General features: G+C 53.2%; 1 protein-coding gene across 1 annotated transcript in view; it reads left to right on the forward strand.

The window, feature by feature from the left end:
• LRRC38 (leucine rich repeat containing 38) overlaps positions 1–15,266 on the forward strand; it is a 16,087-nt gene extending 821 nt beyond the window's left edge. The window contains exons 2-3 of the mRNA XM_006914423.1: positions 1–537; positions 15,013–15,266. Of these exons, the coding sequence (XP_006914485.1) occupies positions 1–537; positions 15,013–15,266 (791 nt within the window). The remainder of the gene's footprint in view (positions 538–15,012) is intronic.
• Positions 15,267–25,068: the final 9,802 nt, after the last annotated feature.

Raw genomic sequence — 25,068 nt, forward strand, 5'->3', positions numbered from 1 at the left:
GCGCCTGCACCGACCCGCACACCGTGGACTGCCGCGACCGCGGGCTGCCCAGCGTGCCGGACACCTTCCCGCTGGACGTGCGCAAGCTGCTGGTGGCCGGCAACCGCATCCAGCGCATCCCCGAGGACTTCTTCATCTTCTACGGCGACCTGGTCTACCTGGACTTGAGGAACAACTCGCTGCGCTCGCTGGAGGAGGGCACGTTCAGCGGCTCGGCCAAGCTCGCCTTCCTCGACCTCAGCTACAACAACCTGACCCAGCTGGGCGCCGGCGCCTTCCGCTCGGCGGGGAGGCTGGTCAAGCTGAGCCTGGCCAACAACCACCTGGCCGGCGTGCACGAGGCCGCCTTCGAGACCCTGGAGTCGCTGCAGGTGCTGGAGCTCAACGACAACAACCTGCGCAGCCTCAACGTGGCCGCCCTGGCTGCGCTGCCGGCGCTGCGCACCCTGCGCCTGGACGGGAACCCCTGGCTCTGCGACTGCGACTTCGCCCACCTCTTCTCCTGGATCCAGGAGAACGCGTCCAAGCTGCCCAAAGGTGAGCCGGGCCGGCTGGACTCGGGGCTGGGCTGGGGGAGCGGAGGAGGGGCTGGGGGCCCGGGAGAGGCCAGCACAGCCCAGGGGCCTTGATGGAACCTGGAGGAGGAGACTTGGGTGCCGGAGAGCAACAGCCCTGGCTGGGAGTTGCTCCCGGTGTGACCTTTGCGCGTTCGCAGCCTGAACTTTTCCCCGCACTCCGCTGGGGTAAGGGGGTGGGGAGGGACACCGCTGGATTCTCCCCGGTTTCTGGACTCTGATGCTGTCGTTCCCCCCAAGCCCACTTTCTGCTGTCTGAAGTTAGGGATCTGTCATTTCTCTGTCACTCATGACAGAGATCATCGCATGGACCTCTGGGTCCTAGTGCTGGTGGGTGTGGCTTTTTTAATAGCCCGTCCTAAGTGGAATTCACCGTCCTCTGTAGGGACACGGCTCAGGGCCATTCTCGCTCCCCTAACGGGGAGACAGAGCCAGCCAGTTCCAAGGACGCTCCAGCAGCCTCCAGAGCCTGAGCAGGTCTCGGTTTCTCAGCTCCCCGCTTGCTCTTGGCCCAAAGGAGTGAGGATATTCCTGGTGAAGAATGATGGCAGCCAGCTAAGAGCCAGTGATGCAGTGAAGATGGGCACTTCTGTGGCTTTTCAGCCCAAATGCGAAATCACTGAGCAAAAAGCACCGTGGGCTGCTGTACCCTTTGCTCGCCCGGTGCCCTTCTCCAGTGGTGACGTGGACGTGCATACCCACCTGACACAAGGGCACGGCAGTTAGGGGCCCCAGGAAAGCCAGTGGGGAGGAAGCAAAGGCAGAGCTGAGAAGGAGGGGACCTCGTCATCCAATGGGATGAGCCCCAGACCCGGAGCTGGCAGAGCGTCCTTATCCTCAGGTATCACGGCCTTCCACTGGTGAGCAGGGGACCCAGCGGCAACCTCCAGAGCCGGACCCCAGCTTGTCCCCAAAGGCTTTGACAGAATAGGAACCCGTGCCGTGCGGAACACATTATAAAAGGTGACGGAGATGCAGATTTAGCTTCCATGTATCTGATTTTCCACATACTGAGAATTCAAGGATGCCGCTCATCTATGCCCTGAATTCCTGTGCTCACTTATTCATTCCATACTCGGCTAAGCACAAACGCAGGCAGGGACAATCACTCTTCAGCAGACGCAGGCCCCCGAGCTGTCACTTCAAGCCCAGGCAGGCTCTCCCACGTGAACAAGTCCTAAAAGGATCTGAACTGCAAGAAGCAGAGTCCCCCAACTCTAACCACTGCCTTCATTCACCTGCCGGGCTCCCCAGACCCTCCCCACCAGCCGCTGTCCTGGAGACAGGGGTGTCGGGGTGAAGTCCTCATTGTGGAATGGGAGTACAGTGTGATTCTGATCATTCCTACGTCCTTGGTGGAGCTGGCATCGTTAAGCCCCATTGTTAGCGGAGTCGGTATAATTGGCTCCCATTGTCATTGCACGAGGGCTAGGTCTTCTGGGGTCAGGAGCCATGGGTTTCAGTCTCAGTTCTGCTGTAGATGGCCGTGACCTTGAACAGTCCACCTATTCTGTCAGACCTCAGTTTCCTCATCTCTAAAATCCTTTGGTTGACCTTTGAGGTCTCTACAGAGCCCTAGATGTGGGTCTGAAGATATAGTTTTGAGTCCTGGCTTAAAATCTGGATGACTCTGCATGGGTCGCTTAAGTGTTTTGAGCCTCATCTTCCTCCTTTGTGAAATTGGGACACAGGAGCGCCGCGTAGTCCGTCTGACCTTGTGGTTGTCAGGATCAAACCAGATAATGCGGATGGAAGGAAAGAACAGTACGAGTGTAAAATGTCATTTCTCCTACTGTCTGTAATGTAGGGAAGAAAAGGGACACCAGAGGCGCATGTGTGGCTGGGGGAAAGGATGGACAGTTTCAGAGCAAGGAACAGTGTCCAGGCCCTGGCGGAGGGTTGGTCTCAGCAGCAGGGAGGGGATGGTCCGACAGCAGGCTGCCCACGTTGGCTGCCCACAGTGTGGCCAGAGCAGTGTCCCTCGAACTGTGACCCAGAGGCATGGTGGGTGGTGGAGGAACTAGCAATGGCCTGATGTGAGAGAGCCTGACCTAGACTCAGATTTAGGACCCTAGGCAAGTCTCCGACCTGTCTGAGCCTCGGTCTCCCTGTCTCTAACTTCAGGATGCAGTCACAGAATCCCACACCAAATGCCCGGTGAGATTGGAATGAGATCGACTGTCAAGGGCGCAGTAATGCTTAGCACAGAGAAGGTGCTCGAAAGATGTCGATGGCCCCTTTCTTCCTCCTCCTGCATTTATGTATCATAAAGAAATTAAAACTACCCAGAATCCCGTTATTATTTTTGCTATTTAATTCAGTTTTATTCTCATGCACATACATATATATATTAAACAAATCGATACTGTGTTATATACCTTAGTACTGATTTTTTTTTATCTTACTGAGTTGTAAGAGTTTCCTGTCCTTACAGTTCTTTGAAAATTTAACTTTTAATGGACATGTAATAGGTCATTTTATAGATCTGTCAAATGCACCTGTCTCCTGTGTTTGGCAATGTGGGTTGTTTCCTTTTATTTTTTGTATACAAACGATGCTGAGCTGAACATCCTCATACATGTAAACTTTGAGAAAACTCTGGTAATTTCTTTGGGGTAGACTTTTTGAAGTGGGAACACAGGGTGAGAGTCTGTTTATTTTAAACCTCTGATACATTTTTGCCTAATTGCGCTCAAGACAGAGGACAAAGAGAGAGTAACTGTATCTCCGCCTTTCTCAGTTTTATGTGTTATTATTTTTAAGCATGTTTTCCAATTCGATCGGCAGAATAGTGACGTCTCCTTATTGCTTTACTTTGCATTGCGTGTTGGGTCCCCAGCTGAGTGAACATTTTGCGCGTGGTTATACGCCTAAGAATTGTGTTCCTGGCAGAGGTTGACTGAGGTCTCACTCTTGGAAGTGGCCTCCCTCCTGCCTTTGACAGGTCTGTACACGTCCTATGTGCCACAAGCTACTGCGTTAATTTGTCTCTTAATTAGAATCGAGTCCCCAGATGTCATCTTTCTCACAATTACTTGCATCCAGGGCCAGGCGTCAGCTTTTACGGGCACCATGGTCAGGAGTTCCAGCAGAGAGTCAACTGCAGACATGACCCGAGGCAACCTCACCCTGTCTCGTGCTCCCAGGAGAGCCTGATCCCAGAGTCCTTATTGCTGGACAACAGGGGACAGTGGCCCAGCTTCCTGCCCATCTAGGACAGCCCCGGGGCTCACAGTTGGGGATTTGCTCTGGAGAGGCCAGAAGCGCTGTTAGCTGAAGCTGACCACTCGCCAGCTGACTAAGATACCCAAAGGGTTAATCCCTCCGGCCAAGTGGCCGTCCTGGAATCTCGGGGTCTCTAATGTAGTTTGGAATGAGGCTCTCGGCAGGCCTTGCCACCTTAGGGCTGGCCGTGCGCTGACACACAGCAGCTCCTTCACGTCGTGTGGGTGTCGTGGGTACCTGGGTTGGATCCCTTCATGGTGACACGAGCCAAGTCGCCGAGTGACATCCTGAGCGTGGTCACCACAGATGGAAACGCAGTGGCTCCACTCCTAGGGAGTGTGCTGGGCTCCTGCCCGCAGGTGTTCGCCCAAGCTGTTGAGGGGCCAGGGTTCTTCCCTGCCGCCTGCCCCCCATTCTCCCCTTTTGTTCTCTGCCCGGCTGGTTCCTGCTTAGCTTCCTGTCTCCACCCCGCTGGGCCCCCTGGGCTGGGAGCCTGTCCTGTGTGATCTCGTGGGACCCCGTACTACTTCTATACTGCTCGACACTGCCAGTTCACCGGTCGGGCCCCTTTAGAGGACAAAATGCGTCTTGCTCTTCTCTGAATCCCCAGCGGCTAACACAGCTTCAGGCATGTTTGGAAACCTTCCCCGGCGGTTCCCATAGCACTTAGAATAAACCCAGCTCCCTCCTGGGGCCCACATGGACCCCCACATGCGCCTCTCCTCCTGTCCCGGCCCACTAGGCCTGCGTCTGTCCTTGGAGCATGCTACACACCAGCATCCAACCAGGGCCTCTGAACTTGCCACCGCCTCTGCCTGCTAAGATGTTTCCCCTTCACACGGCTGCATCTCCCTCGTCCTCAAGTGCCCTTCCCTGCCCTCGCCCCACTCATCCTTATCAGACCTCCTGGTTGTGTTTATGGCAATGCTCCGCGCCATCGTGTCCAGAGAGATTTGTCTCTCTAGAAACGCAAGCACCAAGAGGTCAGCATGCTCACTGCTATGTCCCTAGCACCAGGAGCCGTGCCCAGCGCAGGAGGGGCTCAGCGGAGCTGTGGGAATGTGTGAGTGACAAATACACCCCTGAGGCCTCTGTCACAAGGGCCATTGGGGCATGGGCTAAAATCATTGGCCTTGGCTTTTGTCCTCACCAAATACCCCTGCCCCGGCCTTGGTCAACACAGGACACCCAGATCACCTTCCATCAAAGGCGGAAGCTCAGAATGCTGGTTCTCCGGGGCCCCCACCTCCAAGTCTGTATGATTCTGGCCAAGTCGGATGGGCTCCCTGAGCCTCAGGGACCCTGCAGTAAAGGGCAGAAGGAGCCAGCTCCAGCGGGTCCTGCCCCATCCGCTAGAGCAGTGCTGGCAGGATGCAGTCCTGGGGACACAGCTGGGACCCTCCGCCCTGCAGGTGCAGTGCGAGTGGCTGGTGGAGGCCGTTCAGGACCCAAAGCCAGGCATCTCAGTTCACCTCGCTGAATTGGAAGCCAGCTTCATCTGGCCTGAGCAAACAGGAGAGGTTCTCGTAAGGATGTGGGTGCCTCCAGGAACTCTAGGTCCTGAACAGTGGGGCGCCAGGGAGCGCGTGCACACGCGCACGCGCGCTCACGTGCGCGCGCTCTCTCTCTCTCTCTCTCTCTCTCACACACACACACCCTCTGCTTCACACACTGTCCTTTTTATTCTTCTCTCCCTATAATGATGGGCTTTCTCTACTTTCTCATCCATGTGGCAAAAAGTATGCTGCTTCATTCAAAAGACCGGCTGAGGCTGGGTGGGATTGCGTGTCCTTGGTCTGATGGGAGCTGTCCCTCTCTTGGTCTAGTCAGCTGAGGGGATGGCTGGGGTGACATTGTACACAAGGGCTCCAGGAGCTTGTCCGGTTACCATGGGTGTGGGGTGGAGTTTAGGGAGCAGGGCCGGGCAGGCCACCTGCTAAGCGTTCATGACTGAGGCTGCGGTTCTGGTTAACTGTTCGATGCCAATACATCCCATGAGGTTCCTGGACCCCAGTGTCCCCTGATCAAATGCAGATGACAGCACCTGCTCTTTGACCTCAAGTGATGTCATATGAAGATATTGAAAGCACATTTTCCTCCAGCACCACACGTCAAGGCTATTCCTTTTGTTCGTTTGTTCATCCAAATCCTAGAAGTGCAGACGAGCCAGATATGCTCATAGGCCGGATTTGAGAACTGCTCGTCAAACCCCAGACGTCTGATGACCCGCACAGACGGGCGCTGTCTGTCTGCCTTTTCACGGCACGTCCTCCCAGCGGCTCCACTTCAGAGGCTGCCGATCGAGGAACCCTCCATCTCCTCCAGCCTCCGGGCTGGTCAGGGGAGTCAGAAGCTCGAGGCAGCTGCAGGCCACTTGGGATTAAGGGACAAGTGTCAAAGCCAAACCCAAACCAAAGCACCAGCCATGGGGTCCCCATTCCAGCTCCATCATTAACTAGCAATGATATCTGAGTCACGTCCTCTCTCTCAGTTGACCTAGGTCGTGAGTGGTGACCCCACATGCCCGCAGGTGCAGCAGGTGGGAGTCATCAGAGAATGTGGGGCCGGAGGATAACAGACCACGTGCGCATGGAAAACAGTCTAGAGCACCATGCTGGCCAAGCTCCCCAAAACATGTGGGCGGCTGTGTTCCTCTCACCGGCCACCAGTTTTAGCCCCTGGGTTAGATGACCGCGAAGGCCCCTTCTAGCTCTGATTTCAGCTGACTCTGTGCTCTCCCCAGCCAGCTTCCTGCAGGTCACAGGGTGAGAAGTTTCCTTCATCCGTCACCCCGAGGTTTGTCAGGAAGATCGGGAAAATCCTGGTGTAAAAGAGCGTTAGAAAGAAATGAGACGTGCTTGCAAAGGGGGAAGCACCGTTGACCCAGTGACGTTACAAGACAGTGGCTCATAGACTGTCGGGGGTCCCTCGGCGGTCACACGGCAACAGCTACAGAGCAGCCAGCGGACTCATTACCCACCCGATGGCACAGGGGAGAGAGCGTGATGTTCCGGGTCACAGGAATGGCTCGATGATGAGAAGACTGGCTTCAGTGTTCATTTGTGGGGTGGGAACAAAGGGAAGAGGAGGTGAGAAGGAGAATAACCCCGGCCATGCAGGGAGGCTGGGAGCGCAGGTGGGAGGCACAGGTGGGAGCCTCGGCGGTACGGAGGCGGAAGTGAGTCCCGTAGAAAAATGACTGGAAGGATATGTGTCTAAGTGCCGGCGGTGATTTTCTCTGGGTGAAAGAATAGTTTTATTTTACTTTATTCCTTATAGACTTTATTTTTTAGAGCAGTTTTAGGTTTGTGGAAAATCGAGCAGACAGTACAAAGTTCCGGTGTGTCCCCTCCGGCCACCAGCCGTCACCCCAGGGCCTCTTATTAGTAACATCTTTCATCAGTGTGGTCCGCTTGTTACAACTGATGAACCAATACTGATACATTATTATTAATTAAAGTCCCTAGTTTACATTAAATTTACTCTTTGGAAGGTCCCTCCTGTGGGTTTTGGCAAATGGATACTGTCATGGATCACCGTCACAGTATCATACGAAATAGTTTCACTGCCCTAAAAATGTCCTAAGCTTCCCCTGTTCATTGGTCCTGCCTCCCTCGTGAACCTCCCTGACAAACACTGGATCTTTTTACTGTCTCTGTAGTTTAGCCGTTCTAGAACAGCATATAACTTTTAATTTCTTCTCTTTGCTTCCGTGCGCTTTCCCGTACCGACGTAATGGACAAGTATCATGTCCACCCCCTCCCACTTTATTTTGGTACAACCCAGAGAGGCAGGCATGGGTGCCTATCGTTAGCCTCGTGGACCCGCGTCGCACTGACCCCTGTTTCCATCACATCTTCTGGCTCTGGCTGTCCTGCCTCCCTCCTGTAAGGACCCTGGTGATTCCATGGGGCCCACCTGATAGACACAGGGGTGGTAGTGGAAGTAGCAAAGGCACCGATGGTTGAGATGATGGCCGTGATGGTGCTGGTGCCGGTGGTAGTGTCGATGCTTGCGTGCCACCCAGAGAATAGAAATCGAAGCCCACAGTGATCGCCTCTGCTCATTTCTCACCAGGGGAAGGACAGGTTGGGGAAACTGCATTGCAGGTCAGTTAATTTTCCATGCTTGTGCGCATGACTAGCGCCAGTGCCCTGAGGTTCAGGGCTGGGAGGGGGGCTGGAATGTAGGATGGCAGACCCAAGTCACGATCCTGGTGCAGGACCCACTTCTGTGCTGCCCGTCTGCAGACAAAGCAGAAGGACCAAGCAGGACCAAGCAGAAGCCCTTGACCCAGTGCTGCTGGTGCATCTTCCCCTAGGAGAAATCAGCTGATTACTTAATCAGGAGAAGTGTCTGCCGGCTGAGACAGGCAGGACAGTTGGGAATCTTCCCCGATGCGGCAGTCGATATTTAATGAGAGCAATGGTGGGGAACAAAGGTTAGCATTATCAGCAATTAGAGCTGCTGCTCCCCAGCGCCTCACCCCTGGAAGCGGGAGCGAGCCCGGCGGGCCTCACATGCCCCCTGTGCAGCACCGAGGGGCTGCAGCAGGGGCCATGGGACCCACGACTTCCCCAGGGGTTCATAGTCAGCTGAGAACCCGGTGTTGGGAAAGAGCACTAAACGGGGAGTCAGGAGATCTGGGTCCCATCTAGACCCCATGGGACCCTCGACAAGTTACCTAACTTCTCTGGGATTGTCATCTGTAAAATATGTGGGGAGGGGGACTAACAGGTGTCAAAGGTGCCTTCGGATCGCTGATGCGGCGAAGTCGGGGGGCCCCGGTGGAAAGCCTGCCCGTGTGGCTCTGTTTGCTGGTCCTTTGGGTTCGGAGTTCGGGAGGCCGGCACGGAGAGCCTGGCACAGGCTGAGCGCTCCGACTGCAGGGAGCAGAGCCGGAGGGTGACGGCCGGGCTCAGGCAGAGGGCCGTGGGGCCAGTGCCCAGTGGTCCTCAGAGAACCTTTGTGCGGGTCTCTCCTCCAGGGCGTGGGGTGGGGGCCCCCTTCCTGCGAGTCTTGGCTCCAGCAGTGCATTGGGTAACGTGGATCAGCCACTCTCTCCCCAACGGTCCTTGTAACTCGGGCCTTCTCACACCTTGGGAAGACTTGGAAGCTCTTAGCGCAGGTCTTGGGCCGACAGTTCACAGAACAATCCAAATGGCCAGTGAGCACATCATACAACCTTCAGCTCTACCGGTCAGCAAATTAAATCCACAGTGTGCTGTTTTACGGCTTATCAGACTGGCGAAGATGAATAAGTGGCAAACGCCATAGTTGTCACAAGCGAGGGGACGCTGTCACACAATCTTCAACTTGTGAGAATGTGTCTTGGGAAGTAATTAAGGCTGTGTACACAGATGCTCATAGCGGCTTTACTTCTAGTAAGAAAAATACTGGAAAAATCCTGAGATTGGGTAAGTCACAGATCATCTACACCGGGGGTCCCCAAACTCCAGGCCGCAGACCTGTACCAGTGTGTGGCCTGTTACAGGAACCAGGCCGCACAGCAGGAGGTGAGCAGCTGGTGAAGCCTCATCTGTATCTGCATCCGCTCCCCAGCGCCAGCATCACCGCCTCAGCTCCACCTCGGATCATCAGGCGTTAGGTTCTCACAGGAGCACCAGTCCTTGGTTCCAAAAAGGTTGGGGACCGCTGATCTATACAATAAAATACCCAGTAGCCATTACAACTGCTGTTTGGTAATTTTATTGGTTGAATGGAAAGGTGTTCCTGGTATCGTTAGCCAATAGAGTGGCAGAGTATATTTCTACTTGGAGAATTTATGTACACACACTCGTAGGAAAAAATCTAGAATGGTGCACGTGTTAGACATAGTTATGAGTTCTTTTATCCTCCTTTTAATTTCTGTTGTTTCAGTGTGTACATGGGCTTTGTATATTAAGTGGAATTCGGAAAACAAAATATTTTCAATGACAGAAGTGCTTAGGAGAGGCTGTCTCTGCTCTGGGTCAGGCAGTCCCCCAGGGGCCAGATGAGGGGAAAGGCCCCAAGAGATCTCCTGGCTGCAGCCCTGTGTGTTAGCAAGGGACAATAGATTAATCTAAATCTACCTTCCGCTGTGTCACCATCTATTCTGGGAGAATGGCAGCTCTCCACTCTCCATCTCAGCTGTCAGCTGCTGGGGAACAGTTATCAGTCGAGGGGATAGAACCTGGGGGGTGGCAGCAGGCAGAGGGCCGAGCCACCCTGCATAAGGAAGGTGGCCTGTCGCTTTTGAATGTGCCCTGGCAGAGAAGGAAGAGATGATTATGAAGTCAAAGAGCAGTGGACCCCATCGGGCTAGGCCAGAATGAGCTGGAACCTACTTCGTTTGGGTGACGGGAGATGCGGGTGGGAAGAAGACCCATCACAGGACGAGAGGTAGGCACTCAGCTTCCCGTCAGTTGTGCTTGGTCACTGATTTCTCTCCCTCGGAGGGGAAGTGAGTTGCACTGAACCACTCCCACTTTCTCAAGACCCTGGAGCCACCCAGCGCATAGTTTCGTAGGACAGCTGGCAGAGTGACATGATTTGTGGCTGTGGGACAGAGGCTGACAGGACAGGTGTCCAGCCCATCCTTGAACTCTGTTTTCCTGTCATTTGTTGGAGCCGACCGAGGCGAATGTGAGCAAGAAGGGACTGACGACAGGGATGCCAGGTAACTCACGAATTGAAGAGAAGCCTGGGGACATCCCGGGAAAGGATGAGGCCACCCTGGCGTCTAGAAAGCAGAAACCAAGCGACAGTTTCTCCAGGGCAGGGCTGTGGGACTGAGCGGGCTCCAGCCATGTTTTTGGTCAATCCGCCCATGATTCAGTGTACGGGACAGAGAGACACTGGCTCAGTGTGGGTCCTGTGCTGACCCCCCGGGGCAGGGCCGTCTGTGCATTTTAAGAAAGTTGCACCAAGACCTACCCATGGGGTGAGAGGCAATTGACCAAAATGAAATCTGGGAGCCATCTCCAAATGTAAAAAGTTGGAGAGGGAGACGCCGAAGGTCGACAAATGACTGTCACACGTGAGACAGCTGTCGTGGGTTGACCTGCATCCCCCAGAAGGACATGTCCACGTCCTAAGCCCTGGAACTTACATGTGTGACTTTATTTGGAAAAAGGGTCTTTGCAAAAATCATTAGGGATCTGGAGCTGAGATTGTCCCGGATGGGCCATAAATCCAACGACAGGTGTCGTAAGAGAGAGAACTGACAGGCGAAGACAGAGGCGGAGATCAGAGTGATGCTGCCGTAAGTCACAGAACGGCTGCAGCCACGAGAACCGGAAGAGGCTCGGAAAGATTCTCCCCTGGAGCCCCGAGAGGGAGCCCGGCCCCGCTGGCACGTGAGTTTCAGACCTGTGCGCGAGAATGAATTTGTGATAAGCCACCCGGTGTGTGGTCGTTTGCTACGACAGCCCTAAGGAACTGACACAACCCTGACCTTGTAGAATGACTTTCCACGTTCCTTCCACGGAGTGCCCTGGGCTCGGGCCACGGCTGGAGGGAGCACGGGCTCCGAACTAGATTTGTAAGTTTACCGTGCAGTCTTGGTGTGACATGACTCACTAGGTCTTGGTGGCCCCTGCAGTGACGTGTGCAGGCATTTTTACGGCAAAAGGAGAGGGGAACGGCCAACGGCACGGGCTTTGGAGTCAGACTACCTGACTCCAGATCCCGGCTCCACCGTGTCTTAGCTGGAAAACCTCAAGCGTGTAACACACCTGTTCAGTTTCCTCATCTGCCAGCCGGGGTCACGATCGTACTCTTTTAGGCCTGTGAGTCATATAATTTTTTGCAATTACTCAAACCCGCAGAAACAGCCCTAGGTCATGTGTAAACCATTGGGCCTGGCTTTGTTCCAATAAAACTTTATCGACATAAACATATGGGAGGGGGAAGGCGGGGAGGTACGGCCCTGGAGCTGTGGCGTGGGGACCTCTAGCCTGGAGGAATGAGGACGCGATCCCAGGCAGCTGTTCCACGCGGAGTGGAGAACGTGGAATGGGATGCTGCTGCCCGGACGTGGCCCTCGACCAGTAGCCGTTTTGTCCTTTGCAAAATGAGAACAGAGGGCGTCGCGATGAGTTTTTCTTCAAACCAAATGTATTTATGACTGTTTATGTTATCCTGCCCTTCCTGGCTTTAACGGTGTACAAATGTCCCCTCTTTTATAAAGTCGTGTGCGCGCGCACGTGTGTGTGTGTGTGTATGTGTTTATGTCTTGACTGGACAGGGTTATGAACTTGAGTGCTATGTAACTGTCCTCTAGTTCTTATTTTTTACTTCTTACCACTATGTAAAATCCAAAAGCCTGAGGACCACAGCTTTGGGCTCTGGGCTCCTGAGAGATCTTCACGGGCAGATGGTCTTTTCCTCAACCTCTGCCCATTCCTTTTACTCCCCGGCTGCCTCTGGGGCAGGTGACAGGCCCACTGCCCCGAGTGGTTGCAAACTCAGATGTGTGCATAGGGGCCAGCCAGGTGGCATGAATGAGTGAGCAGGCCCACGGCATGTGTCCTGTCTCATTATGGCACCTTGACAATTATGTCCACATGACAACATGACCTTATCTCTTGCTTTAACTTTTTTTTTTTGTCCTTAAAATAAAAGACTAGCACTGTCTCGATGACAAACACAAACATGCTGCGGCCTGAGCGTGGCATGGCTCCCGGCTGCCATTTTTAGTCTCCTCATCCGAATCTCAATTCCTGGCAGTGAATCTTCAGCTGCACATAGGGGAGCATCCCTCCACGCTTGGACTGCAGAGCATCCGTGGCGCCCTTCTCCTGACGAGCTGTTTAATAACTGAATGTCCGTTTGGTAACAAAGAGCAGCGCTGCCTCAGAGGTTACCCACTTGGCCGAGCGTTTCAGCCCGGAGCAGTGGTTCTCAACGGTGGGGATTCCTTCTTCTTTGCTACCCGCCTCCTGGGGACATGTGGCACTGTCTGGAGACATTTTTGACTATCACAATGGGAGGGGACATGATACCAGCCTCTGGTGGGGACAGGGAAGGGATAATGACAAACATCCTGCAGTGCCGAGGACAGCCCCCCATGTCAAAGAGTTATCAGGCCCCAAATGCCAACAGTGCAGAGAGTTAGAGACCCCGGTCTAAAGTAAGATCCTGCATGAGAGAAGAGGGAACCCCAGAGTCAGTATCTCAACTCCCGAGTTCTGCAGTTGGCCTCAAATGTGTCTTTAGAGAGGCCTGGCAGTGATGCCAGCCCCGGCTGACGCTCTGTGTCCCACTCTTTATGTCCCTGTGCTTTGTGACCTGTGAAAACCCATTAAGTCAGCGTATCTTATCATGATAGCGCCATCGAGCGTGTTCCCGAGTCTCCCACCCCGGGTGGGCTTGTGTGTGGCGTTGTTTATTTTTTTTTCAAACAAGCCTGTCTCTTTGAGCTACAGAGAAATGTGAGGTGACATTTCCTAAAAGTGTCACTTTGTAAAGGTGCCAAACCTAATCTCAAGGCACAAAGAATACTATGGAAATCAGAATTGACTTGAGGAGTCGGAGCCAGCAAAAGCTAGGTTTAAACAGCGGGCTCTGTAGGCTGGTGTCACTTTGTCGTGGTTGTTTTCTAGTTGATACAGCTCATTGAAGAAGGATTTCTAGAACGTTTTCTCTAGGTAAAAATGACCTTGAAGGTGGCAAATATTATCTTGGCTTTAGAAACTGCCTGTGCTTTATTGCAGTTCTTTGGTGTCCATCTCATTTATGTTCATAACATCTTTGGCTGGGGGTGGGGTGGATTTTAAGAGAAGGCAGGCCAATTGCTTTTCCCACTTTTCCACGGAAGAAAACAGTGTCTACAAGGAAATCCCAATGTAACTCTGTCTTAACGCTCTCCTGTTCTGTTCAGGTGCATGTAAAACATTCAGATAAAGTAAATAAAAGTTTGCCTTCTTTAAGAAAAAGAAAGTGTCAAAAACTGTAGTCAAGTGAAAACTGGAGAAACCTGCAGAGCTCTGGTCCAGCCGATTCCTTGAGTATAGAAGGCAGGCACTGATTCTGGGAGAGGACGGACGTGAGTCTGGTTGCTAGGCAATGGTTCCCGTGGGGAGGAGAGCATCATGGGTTGGCTATAGGAGTTAAAGATGGGCCAGGACTGAAGGAAGGAGGAAGCTCAACCAGTCTTCCTCCCACTTCTGTTTCTGAGCTGGAGAAGGCAATACATACCAATGAAGACCCAAAGAGTGTCTTTTTTGCAAGTTCACTGTGCAATTAGCAGGGCCGCCCTTTGCCGGGCAGAAACCAGCTAATTAGCATGGAGTGAAGAAAGCGTCTTGAATTTCAGATAATACTGGGGATGGCTTGAGGGCCAGCTTTTTGAAAGCAGGAAGCGCTGAAAAAGAGAGCAGCTGAAGATTTTTCTGAGAGTCCAAATCAAGCCAAAGGCAGGCAGAGATGGCGGGCAGTCGAGTTTAATGTCAAAACGTTATCCTTGCATCTCGGAGAAGCCGTGCTGCTAAAGCCAAGCTACATAAAGTCTCTGTGCTTCAATTTTCTCATCTGTAGATGGGCATAACATAGTGCCTATCTCAGAAAGTTGTGAGAATTAAGAGCTAGTATGAATGTAGCACTTAGAAGTGTTTGCACTTAGTAAGGGTGGTATGAGTGTTCGTCACTACTATTTTGTTTTTCTCTCTATTTCCGGATCAGAAACAGAAGACATGAGCCCTTTGTTAAACATTTTAACGTCATGCGTTTTCCTATGTCTAGAGTCTGTGAAATCATGGCAGTAACACGACTCTGTAGTTCATATTACGTATCAGTCAGGATGCGTAGATCGTGCTTGGTAACAAACACTAACACCGCCCCCATCCCACTGTATCTGCCCCGTCCGCCACCTCACCCCCACCCACACCCCCATCCCTGAGGCTGGGTCTTGCCAGGTCTGAATTAGGGTCTACAGAAGTCCTACACCCTAAAAAGATTAAGCTACCCTTCCTTCATCACCCCGAGTTCTTCAGAATCAAAAGAGCATCATGCCTTAGAGTTAAGGTGCGCCAATACAGTCTGATTTCTTCCATCGTGGTTTCCCTGAGGTTTTTAAAAAGCTTAAATTCCATTCCAACCAACTTCCCCCACCCCTTTTGTTTCTGGGGAGGCGGGGAGCTGCCCCAACTTTGTACTTTGCAAGCACTCGCTTTGCCAACTTTTAGGCTACAGCCCAAAGCTCGCTCTCATTCTGCCTGCCTTTTTCCAGGCCTCGACAAAATCCAGTGCTCCCTGCCCCTGGAGAACAGGAGGGTGTTCCTGCACGAGCTGTCGGAGGCCAGCTTCAACGAGTGCAAGTTCAACCTCTCGCTTACGGACCTGTTCATCATCATCTTCTCCGGTGTGGCCGTGTCCATCGCTGCCATCATCTCCAGCTTTTTTCTGGCAACCGTGGTGCAGTGCTTCCAGCGGTGCACCCCCAACAAAGACGCCGAGGAGGAGGAGGAGGATGAAGACGACTGAGCCGCCCCTGCCATTGCTCGCTTTCTAGAACCCGAGCCGGTGGCTCCCCTCTGAGAAGAGAGGGGAATGCTCAAAGCAGGAGAGACGCCGACCACCGTCTGTGCCCGGAGCACAGAGCAGCACGTGCTCCATGCCTAGCACCCTAGGTGCACCCGATGGGACCTCTGATCTCAGAGTTTAGAATCGGCGGAGAGCGGAGCTCAGGAAGGGTTCCCGGGGCCGAGGCTGCCTCTCAGCTTGAGGTGTGTGCGTGGGGAGGAGGCGGCCGAGTCAGGCTTCGTAGCTGGTGGCTGAAAACCAACCAAGGGATATGAGATTTGCAGCGCTCACCCGCAGAGATGATTCTGTGACGTCCATTTCTATGACGTGGTCTGGGAGACCACGCAGCGTCTCCTTCCTCTCCAGAGACAGCAGCTCAGGTGGTGGGGATTGGGGGTCAGGTCCCTCTCCTTAGAATCAGGACTTCTGCTCTTCCTGGGACAGGCTTAAGCAACCCTGGGATGTTACACAAAGAACAAATCCACGTTTGACTAAAATGGCACCAAGGAGAAAGCCTAGAACTAGCCAATGGGTGTTTGTCAACAGAACTGAAACCCTGCTCCTTATCCTTAGCAGTAGCAGGTAGAAGGGGAAGGAGAGTTACACAATTGTGATGGCCTCCGCTCAGACTTACTCGTTCCTCTGAAGTCGTTTCCCCTCCTGGTCCCCACCCCCCACCCCCTAAGTCCTTCCTCAGCCAAATAATGCCTGGCCCTTCTCTGTGCTGGTACCATCCAGACCTGTCATCTCCAGAACTGGCCATAAACTTTCCCTGAGGCCAGGAAGCAGGTTGCATTGGCCCAACGAAATGGTAACGAAACAAACAAACTGAGACTTGGCCTCTGAAAACCTCCATCAGTGGCCTTAGCGGGTGTGCGACAATTCTTTCGAGCATAAGCCGTGACAGGCAGTGAATGCAAGATGGTATAAAACAAACAACGTCATGGGCCCAGCAGGTTACTGCACGATGGCGCGTGTTAGCCGCTTGGACCTTGCTGGGGACTGACACTTAGACGAGGGGCTCGTGAGAAGTTCCAGGGCATTTCTGGGAATCACCTCTCCATGGTTTCTCATGATACACTCCTTATGTGTCCTCCTTCGGAGCTCCCTCCCATCTCTGCTCCCACGAAGGACTCTGAGTGTGTGCTAGGCACCAGCCCTGTGGGTACTCACTGAATAAGAAAGACAGACCCCCTACTCACACGGGCCTCGTGGCTACGGGCGGAACTTCGACAAGAAAACAAAACTACGCCTGCAAGTAGTGATAAGTGCCATGAAGGAAACGAATGAGGTCTTGTGACAAAGTACCTGGTAGAAGCCACTCCAGAGTGGGTAGCTGTGTGTCTTAGCCAGGGTTCTCCAGAAAAACAGAACCGATAGGAGATACGTACATTCTGTCTGTCTGTCTATCATCTATCATCTATCTATCAACTATATCTATCATCTATCATCGTCTATCATCTATATCTATCTATCTATATCATCTATCTCTATCATCTATTTATCATCTATTTATCTATCATCATCTATCTATCATCTTTCTCTCTCTCTCTACCTACCTATTGAGAGAGAGATTATCAGGGATTGGCTCACATAATTATAGAAGCTGAGAAGTCCTGTGATCTGCAGTTGGCTAGCTAGATACCCAAGGAAAGCCGGTAGTATAATTCCAGTCTGAATCCAAGGGCCTGACAGCCAGGGGAGCCAGTGGTTAAGTTCCAGTCTGAGGGCACAAGAAGACCAAGGTCAAGTAGTCAGACAGACTGAATTCTCTCTTCTTCCACCTTTTAATTCCACTCAGGTGCTCAACAGAGCGGATGGGACCCCCCCATACTGGGGAGAGCCATCTGCTTGATTTAGTCTACAGATTCTAATGCTAATCTTATCCTCACAGACCCACCCAGAAACAGCATTTAACCAAATATCTGGGCACCCTGTGAGCCAGTCAAGTTGACACATAAAATTAGCCATTACGCTGGGGGAAGGGCTCTGATAGGGGGGCTCGGAGCTGAATCCCGCCTCCTCCTCTCACTTCCTTGCCTCCCGTCCTCCCTTCTCCCACTCTGTCTCTCTGCTCTCCTACCCCCACCTCCTGCCCTTAAGGATAATCTCAGCCACCCTTTCTAGCCCCCGGCATTGTTGGCTCCAGTGGATGAGACCCCTGGCTCAGAGGGGCTGTCTCCTCACAGAGTCACGGGCCACGTGGGGGAAAGAGCAGCATCTTTCCAGACTCCATGGCAACCTCAGCACAAGAGCCAGCTCAGTGACCTCCACTCTCAGCGCAGGTAGGGCTTCCACTGAGGAAACAACACAGGCGAACTGAAGTTGCTCATCATGGACCAATGGGTGTTGCTTAAATCCCGGTCTACAGTTCCAGGCATCAGTTAAACCTTACTGTGAATGAAGGTTCCTGGAGAGTGGGGACTTCACTCACGTTGGGCCACTGGAGGAAAGATAGACGATCACAGAGGGGGACCAAAGGTTCAGAGGCTAGGAGTTTGTGACACAAAACAATCTAACATCACCCGCTCGGCCTGGCCACGGACTCAGGTGAGAAGTGTGCACGGCTGGAGTTGCTGCCTGTCATCAGTCTCCACTCCCTACCCCTAGAAGCCTCCTACCAGGGACACAGTTAAAGGCTCTGGACTCAGCTGGACCCCTGCCAATGTCACAATATGTTTCTCCCAGAATCCTAGGGAGACGGTGTCCCAGAGGTGTGGAAATGGCACCAGACCCTTGTTCTACTAGGTTCCATAGAAGAAGTCCCTCTTAATGAATCTGTTTTATGACTCGGTCTGCCTCAAGTGGTTCATTCTGGTCAGTGGGCACAAGCCCTGCACAGCGTCAAGGCCAGGGGTCACTTACTGAATGAATGAGTGAGCAGAGGAAGGGCAGCCTGGGGCTTGTGGGGCACCAATCAGCAATCGCTTCTGCTGGCTGTACCCCAGTTTTGGAATAGACACAATTCTGGGGAAGAAGAAGAGGTTTAAAATATTACCAGTTGAAATAGTCACTGCTTAGATATAAAGTTCCTGTGAACACTGGGGAGGCTGGGGACATGAGGGACATCTGTAGTCAAGCCCAAGAAAATATGCCGACCAGGAGCCACAACTCAACCGGGGAGATGCCTTTTGAGAAGTGACATTGCACGAACAGTAGGCAATGCCAGGGCTACTGTTCCGTGAGGGTCTTCCTTGCACTAGGAATGTCCCTCTCCCAGATCTCCACCATGTTATTTGGGTCCGAAATGTCACCTCCTCGGACTCAACATCACATTGTTTTATTTTCTGCACGTGCATACCAGGCTGTGAAATTATCCCACTTGTTGATGATGGTTGTCTACCTCTCTGGGCTGGAAGGCGAGCTCGCCAAGGGCGGGGACTTGAGCTGCTTGTGTTTCTAGCATTTAGAACAGTGCCTGGCACATAGCAGTGGCGATACGATATTGGTTGAAAGAGCAAACAAATGAGTTCCAGGCACCGTACTAGAACCTCTACCAACGTGAGCTCTGTTTAAGCTTCTTCACAACTCCATGCGAGAGCTGCCAGGATCCCCGCTTTAGAGATGAGGAACTGGAGGCTCAGAGAAGGTGGGTGGTTACAGTGATGGAGTGGGATTTGGCTCCAGGTGCTCTGATGCCTACACTGCCTTTCTCCATCCAACTACGTTTCCTTCTCAGGCCAGCAAGAGGAGGCTGGGCAGGGACCGTGTGGTGTGGCACATTTTGGGGGGCTGTGTGCTGGGCTCCAGGAAAAGCAGCTTGCACTCGCTAGATGCAACCAGAATGAGTTTATCTGGAGCCTCGAATCCAGCATCTTGGACCCCTCCTAGAAAGTCAAAACCACTAGACTATCTCATCTCACTGTCTCGGTCTCTTTAAGACCTGATTACCAGAGGATTCTGGCAACAAGACGAATGAGTTCATCGTATTGCGATGACAGCAGGTAGGCCAGTGCAGCCCCTCGGACCTAGTCAACGGGCCCCTATGTCGAGTCCAGAGCTGTAGAGGCCAAGGGCACACATCCACCCAGAACCACTGCCCTCTTCTAGAACATTCTCTGGGTACTAAGGACCCCAGGATTTTCTACACAAACATCTGCAACCTCTTCCCAGCATCCCAACCCCAGGGCAGTGGATGTTGGCAGGGGATGTGAATAGAGGTTGGATGTGTAGCCTGGGGTGTCCATACAGGTGTGCACAGGGCACCCTCCACCCCGCCCCCCCAACCCCCACCAAAGGCACAGGATGGAGACAGAGCTGAGGGAGAAAACGGGGGAGGTTTTAGATGGCTCAGTTCTCCCCACACCGCCATATTCTAATTTCCAAGATTCTCAGAATCATCATTTAAACCTGGTCTACCAAGTCATTAGCAAGGTATTTTTGTCAGGGTAGCTAGATGGAGCATTTCTTTAACAGTTTATCCTCATTTATGACTTGGGAATGTTTAGATATGGGTGTGCGGAGGGTATTTGTACTCTTGTCCTGGCTTCACAGATATTACAGATGGGCCCGGGAGCCACAGCAGGGACCAGATAGCGGCCACACTCCCTGGCTGTGGCCCTAGGACTGGTTACTGCTTCTGCCCTGGCAGCTCCAGTGCAGGCTCCAGTGGGGCTGGTCAACACATGCCTTGGTACAGAAAGGCCGAAAAATGCCCACACGCCGATCGCTTCCACCAGCGACAGAGAAGGGTTTGTTCGTGCTGAATATCCGTGCTCCAGCCCCCTCTTCCGCCCCCACCCGCCGTCACCACCCAGTGTCCCCACAGGCTCAGATGGCCAACACTACAGGCATGAAATCTGGATGCAGTCAGTGGCTGGGGGCGGGTGGCGTTTCCATCTCTATTACATTTAACTTGACCCTGGAGCATATCGAGGCTCTAAAGTCTCTTTAACATCCCATCACCAACAACTGAGCCAGCCGCCAGCCCTGGACCTTGGCCATAAACTCTTTTTGTGGCTTCTAGTGACCTTGAGAGTAAAAGTAATCTATTATTCGCTAAGTGGTCTAGTCACATCCTGCCCAGTAAAACCTCCCCAAGGAGACCCCTGTGTGTTTCATTTGCCTGCAACCAACAAAGTAGCTTTGTTCTTTAAGACTCCAGGCCAATAAACACAAGCAAACTTTAAATTGTTTTACCGAGTCCAAGATTTTTTAAAAACAAAAAAGAATACTCTTCTCTGCTGTTTGCAAAGGCAAACTTTCTGAAAGTGTGCCTTTTCAGGGTGTAAGTGAGTTATTCTCTTTGGGCCTTGGAAGAAATACAATGTGTGCTTTGGGTAAAACCTCACACTCATATTCAGGACTGTCAGTCATGAACTCATTTGCTCCCTGGAGTTGCACTGGAACCCCGGCTGGGTGCTGGTTTTCTAAGAGTCATCCTTTCGGGGTTCACCACTTAGTACAGAAGCACCTTCCCCATTTAAGCCTCTGATCGTGAATAATCGGAGTGAAGCAACTGTGTGTTCAGGTCCCAGAGGCTTCCCTCGGCTCCGGTGCAGGCTGCTGATGACGGAGGCAGACCCCCAGACTTCGCAACGTGCCTTGCTTCTGAGAGCCCCGGAGAACAAGCCCCCTCAGACTGCCATGTCCTGTTCGGTGGTGGCAGCCGCCTCCTGTCCCTGAGTCCCTCCCCCTCCGCCACCGTGTCTCTCCTTGGCACCTCCAGCCTTGGCGGCGGCGGCTGGGTACTGAGCTATTTCCATTCGTGACCATCTGACCCCTAATTACTTCCGTTAATTACTTGGACAGGCTTTCCCTGCAAAAAGGGGCTTAAATCCCGGCGACAGCAAGAAGGCAATGTCCTTCACCTGTCCTTGCCCACCACCTGCCTCGAGAGGAGAAACTGTGCGCCATTCCATTTATTCAATTTTCCAAAGATCTGCTCGTAGTGGAGGTCAGTCTGTCACTTTGATGAGTTCCCTCAAAGCGCTTATTTTCTCACTAATCCTGAATCTTCTAAAGAGCCTGATTGCTTGTTGAGAGAAACAAATGTGATAGCGGGCGGTGGGGGGGCGGTGAGGGAGGTTTGGGGGGGGCCATCTCGTTGGTGCAACGCAGGATTCACTGCCTCAGGGTTTCTGGTCCCCACTGACTCCCACGCACAGAGCCATCTACCCCACGGCACATAAGTCCAGATGCCCCCCAAAACCTCATCTGATGCATCACCCGAAATACCATCATCCCCTGTCATCCCAGGTTCCAGGGGAAGGGGGCATAACAGGCCCCCAGGTTATCTGAGTTTGTGTTTTTCCTTCATCTCCCCCGCTGTGTCCCACCTGAGTCCTCCTTGTCCTAGATGCCTCTCACTTGGGACTCACTCACTCACCCATTCATTCATTCATTCAGTAGTTGTTTACTATTTACCCCCGCAGCCGGGCCCTGGTCATATAGCAGCACAGGACAAACACGACCTCTGACCACAAGCAGGCTTCTCTCAGAGAAAACAAGTCAAGCAAGTAATGACGACAACATGACCAGTCATGCCAGGAAGTGCCAGGCACCTGGGTGGCCCAGAGCAGGGCCAGCTCAGGAAGAAGGGCCAGGAACAGGGTGTCGGCAAGAACTAACGACTGCGTCCAAAGCCCTGCACTGGGAGGCCACCGCCCTATCACAGGGCTTCTGGCAGCATAAGGCCACGTCCTGAGGGCCACCCCAGGGCCCGTCACATGCCCGTCTGAGAATTGCTGTTGGTCCTAGCTGACCTCCGGAGATAGGCGTGAATCTCTCTTAGAGCATCTCCTAAAACTTATTACAGTGGTGACTCCTTCCCTCCCTTTGAGATATGCATGTACCTCCTATAACTCAGGAATGTCTTTCTCAAAAGCTTGGGAGCCATGCCTTTGAAATGTCACCATAAAAAAGATAGGGCCCCTGTCTGTTTCCCAATCTCTGTGGGAAGACAGAGTCCTAACTCCATGCCTGCCAGCTAGCAGACGCAGATGGCCTGATCACAGGTACCCTGCCCGAACCTTTGTCATGTGTCACTTCCCTGACTCTGCTGCGACCCCGTTCTCCCCCCGCTCACAGTCTGCCTTCAGAACGCCCAGTCACCTCTGTGCAAATGGAGCTCGGTCCTTTCCCCTCCGTCAGCGGTGACTGAATAAAATCTGTCTTCACCGCTTTCACTGACGTGCGACACCGGGGGAGGGACGGTTCGTCCGGAGCTGGAAAGCTGAGCGGGAGTTAGCCAGGCTAAGTGCGTGGGTACGGGGCAAGGACGTGGGGGAGGATGTTCCAGGTCAAGAATAAGGGAGAAACCAAAAGAGGCTTAGAAAGGGGATGAGATAGTGGTCCACCCCGGCACAGGGCCGTCCCAGACCATGATTCCCATATCTGCAGGCGCGGCCTTTCCATCCATCCCCAGGGAGAGCCCCAGGCACTCACTGAGCTTTCTCCTGCATCCGTCCAGCCTCTTACCCTCTCCGCAGTCAGCTCTGCCCAGCTGGCACTCGGCCCGGCCCGGCCCATCCCTGCTGGGTTGGTTTGGGGCTGCCTAGCCCTCTCTGGGGACCAAGGAGACACTGCTGCCCATGGCTTCCTGTCTTCCCGTTTCAAAAGATATCAAGATATAACATACCACCAAGTTCACCCTTTTAAAGTGCACAGTCGGTGGTTTTTGTGTATTCACAAGCTTGCGCAGTTGTCACTACTGTCTAATCCCTGAACGGTTCATCGCCACAGAAAGAAACTCCACACCTGTTAGCAGTCACTGCCCGTTTCCCCTCCCACAGCCCCTGCAACCGCTAATCTCCTTTCTGTGTCTACAGATGTGCCTACTCTGGACATTTCATAGGAATGGCATCATGCCACATGTGGCCTTTGGCATCTGGCTTATGTCACTTAGCATAATGTTTTCAAGGTTCATCCATGTGGTAGCAGGTGTCGGCATCAGCACTTCTTTTTAAGGCTGAATAATATTCCATTGGGTGGATTTATCACAACTTGTTTATTCATTCATCAGTTAAAGGACATTTGGATTATTCCCAACCCTTGAGCTATTGTAAATAACGCTGCTTTGAACACTCCTATACGTATTTTTTTATGAACATAAGTTTTTCTTTTGGGGGGCGGGGAGGGTTATACGTAGGTGTGGATTTCCTGGGTCCTATGGTAACTCTGTTTAACTTTTTGAGAAACTGCCCATTTTCCAGAGTAACTGCACCATTTTGCATCCCTCCAGCCATTTACAAGGGTTCCAGTGCCTCCACATACTCAGCAGTGCCTGTTACTATGTTTTTCTGATCATGGCCATCCTTGGGGTGTGACGTGGCACGTGGCTTCTCGCCCTGTCACTCCACTCTTCCCCTCCCCTTTCTCGCGTTGCCTGTGGAGCAGGACCAGACTCCTTTCTAGTTCCTCTCGGGGCAGGCAAGGAGCCCTCACGGGTCGCTGAGAACACCTCAGACCCGGAGGCCGAGTATAACCACAGCTCTTTCCAGTGTCACCACGGAGAAACCCTTCACCTGGGCAGGTAGGCGAGAGCGGCCTGTGTCCCACATGTGAGGCGGCAAGCCCGGGTCCCTTCACTTAAAACGCGCTCGGTGAGGTTCAGCTGAAGAACCTTCCAGCTGGAGCACTTCGGGTCCTCACTGTCGCAGCGTCTCCTAGGAAACTGAGCCCACGTGGAAAGGGAGGAAAGGTCTCAGAACACCTGCTTTGACCCAGCTGGGGCAAAGGTGCATGGTTGTCAGGAGGGCAGGGCTTGGGGCAAGGAGAGGGCTCGGTGCGGCCAGGCTGCTCAGAACCCTGCAGGGCTCCCCGCTCTCAGCAGATGGCAGAGCCTCCTGCGAGAATGTAGCCCCGGCTGCAGGAGCCGGAGCAAATGTTCGCTCCAATTCGCAATCCCGCTACAAAGGCGTATGCTTGCCTCCCAAAAGGACAGCCATGTCACCTGGCAAAATCAGATTCTCCGTCACTGGAATGGCTGGGGCAGGGGCGTATGCTGGGCCGAGTCAGCCAGTCTGAGCAGCTGGGATGTGCTTTCCGGTTGGGCTTTGTCCATCCCCCATGGCTGCGACAGCAGTGGCCTGACAGCCACCGCCGTGGCCCCCTCTGGAGTTTGCCCACCGGCAGTTGAAGCCGCCACCTGGGAGTTACACAGGACTCTCCCTCGGGTGTGCCGGGAAAATGGCTCACCAAATAAAAGTCCCTGATTTGTAGCATTCGCCAATTTCTGTGGTGTAAATATTTCCCCTTTGGCCAATCTCAAGCTACCAGTGTGATTGATGTCACTGAGCACGGAGTTGGGAAGAGACGCACAGTGGTCTCACCAGCTCATAGCAACCGGCAGCAGCACACACTGCCCTCCTCCCCACGGTCCCCCGGGCCAACAGCCAGGGACTGAGGAGGGGCTTAGTCAGGGTACAGAGACCACCCTCCTTTGCCCCAAGATGGGACAGGCCCTGGGGACAGTCATGCTCGAGGGCTCCCTGCACATTGCCGTCAAGTCCCTTCTGCCGGAACCAGCCTTGCGCTGTTCCTTCCCTTTCTCTCTGCTCCCCTCACTCCCTTACTGGTTTCTTCTGGGGGACCCCACCCCAGACAGGCCTCTCTGCCGAGCGGCGGCCCTGAGCAGGCTCTATCCTGAGGTGGGCCAGTGGATCTCCCCATCCACTTACTGATTTCCCGACAGAGGTGAAGACTGCCTGGCACCTGTGGCGTGGTCAGCACAGCCCTGTTGCAGGAAGTGGGAAATCTGGTTCCTGACTCCACCCTGGCCCTGGACAAGGTCCTGCCACTGTGTCTTCCCAACCCTCATGAA

This window comes from Pteropus alecto, unplaced genomic scaffold (assembly GCF_000325575.1).
Source record: "Pteropus alecto unplaced genomic scaffold, ASM32557v1 scaffold125, whole genome shotgun sequence".
In the NCBI taxonomy this organism is placed as follows: domain Eukaryota; kingdom Metazoa; phylum Chordata; class Mammalia; order Chiroptera; family Pteropodidae; genus Pteropus; species Pteropus alecto.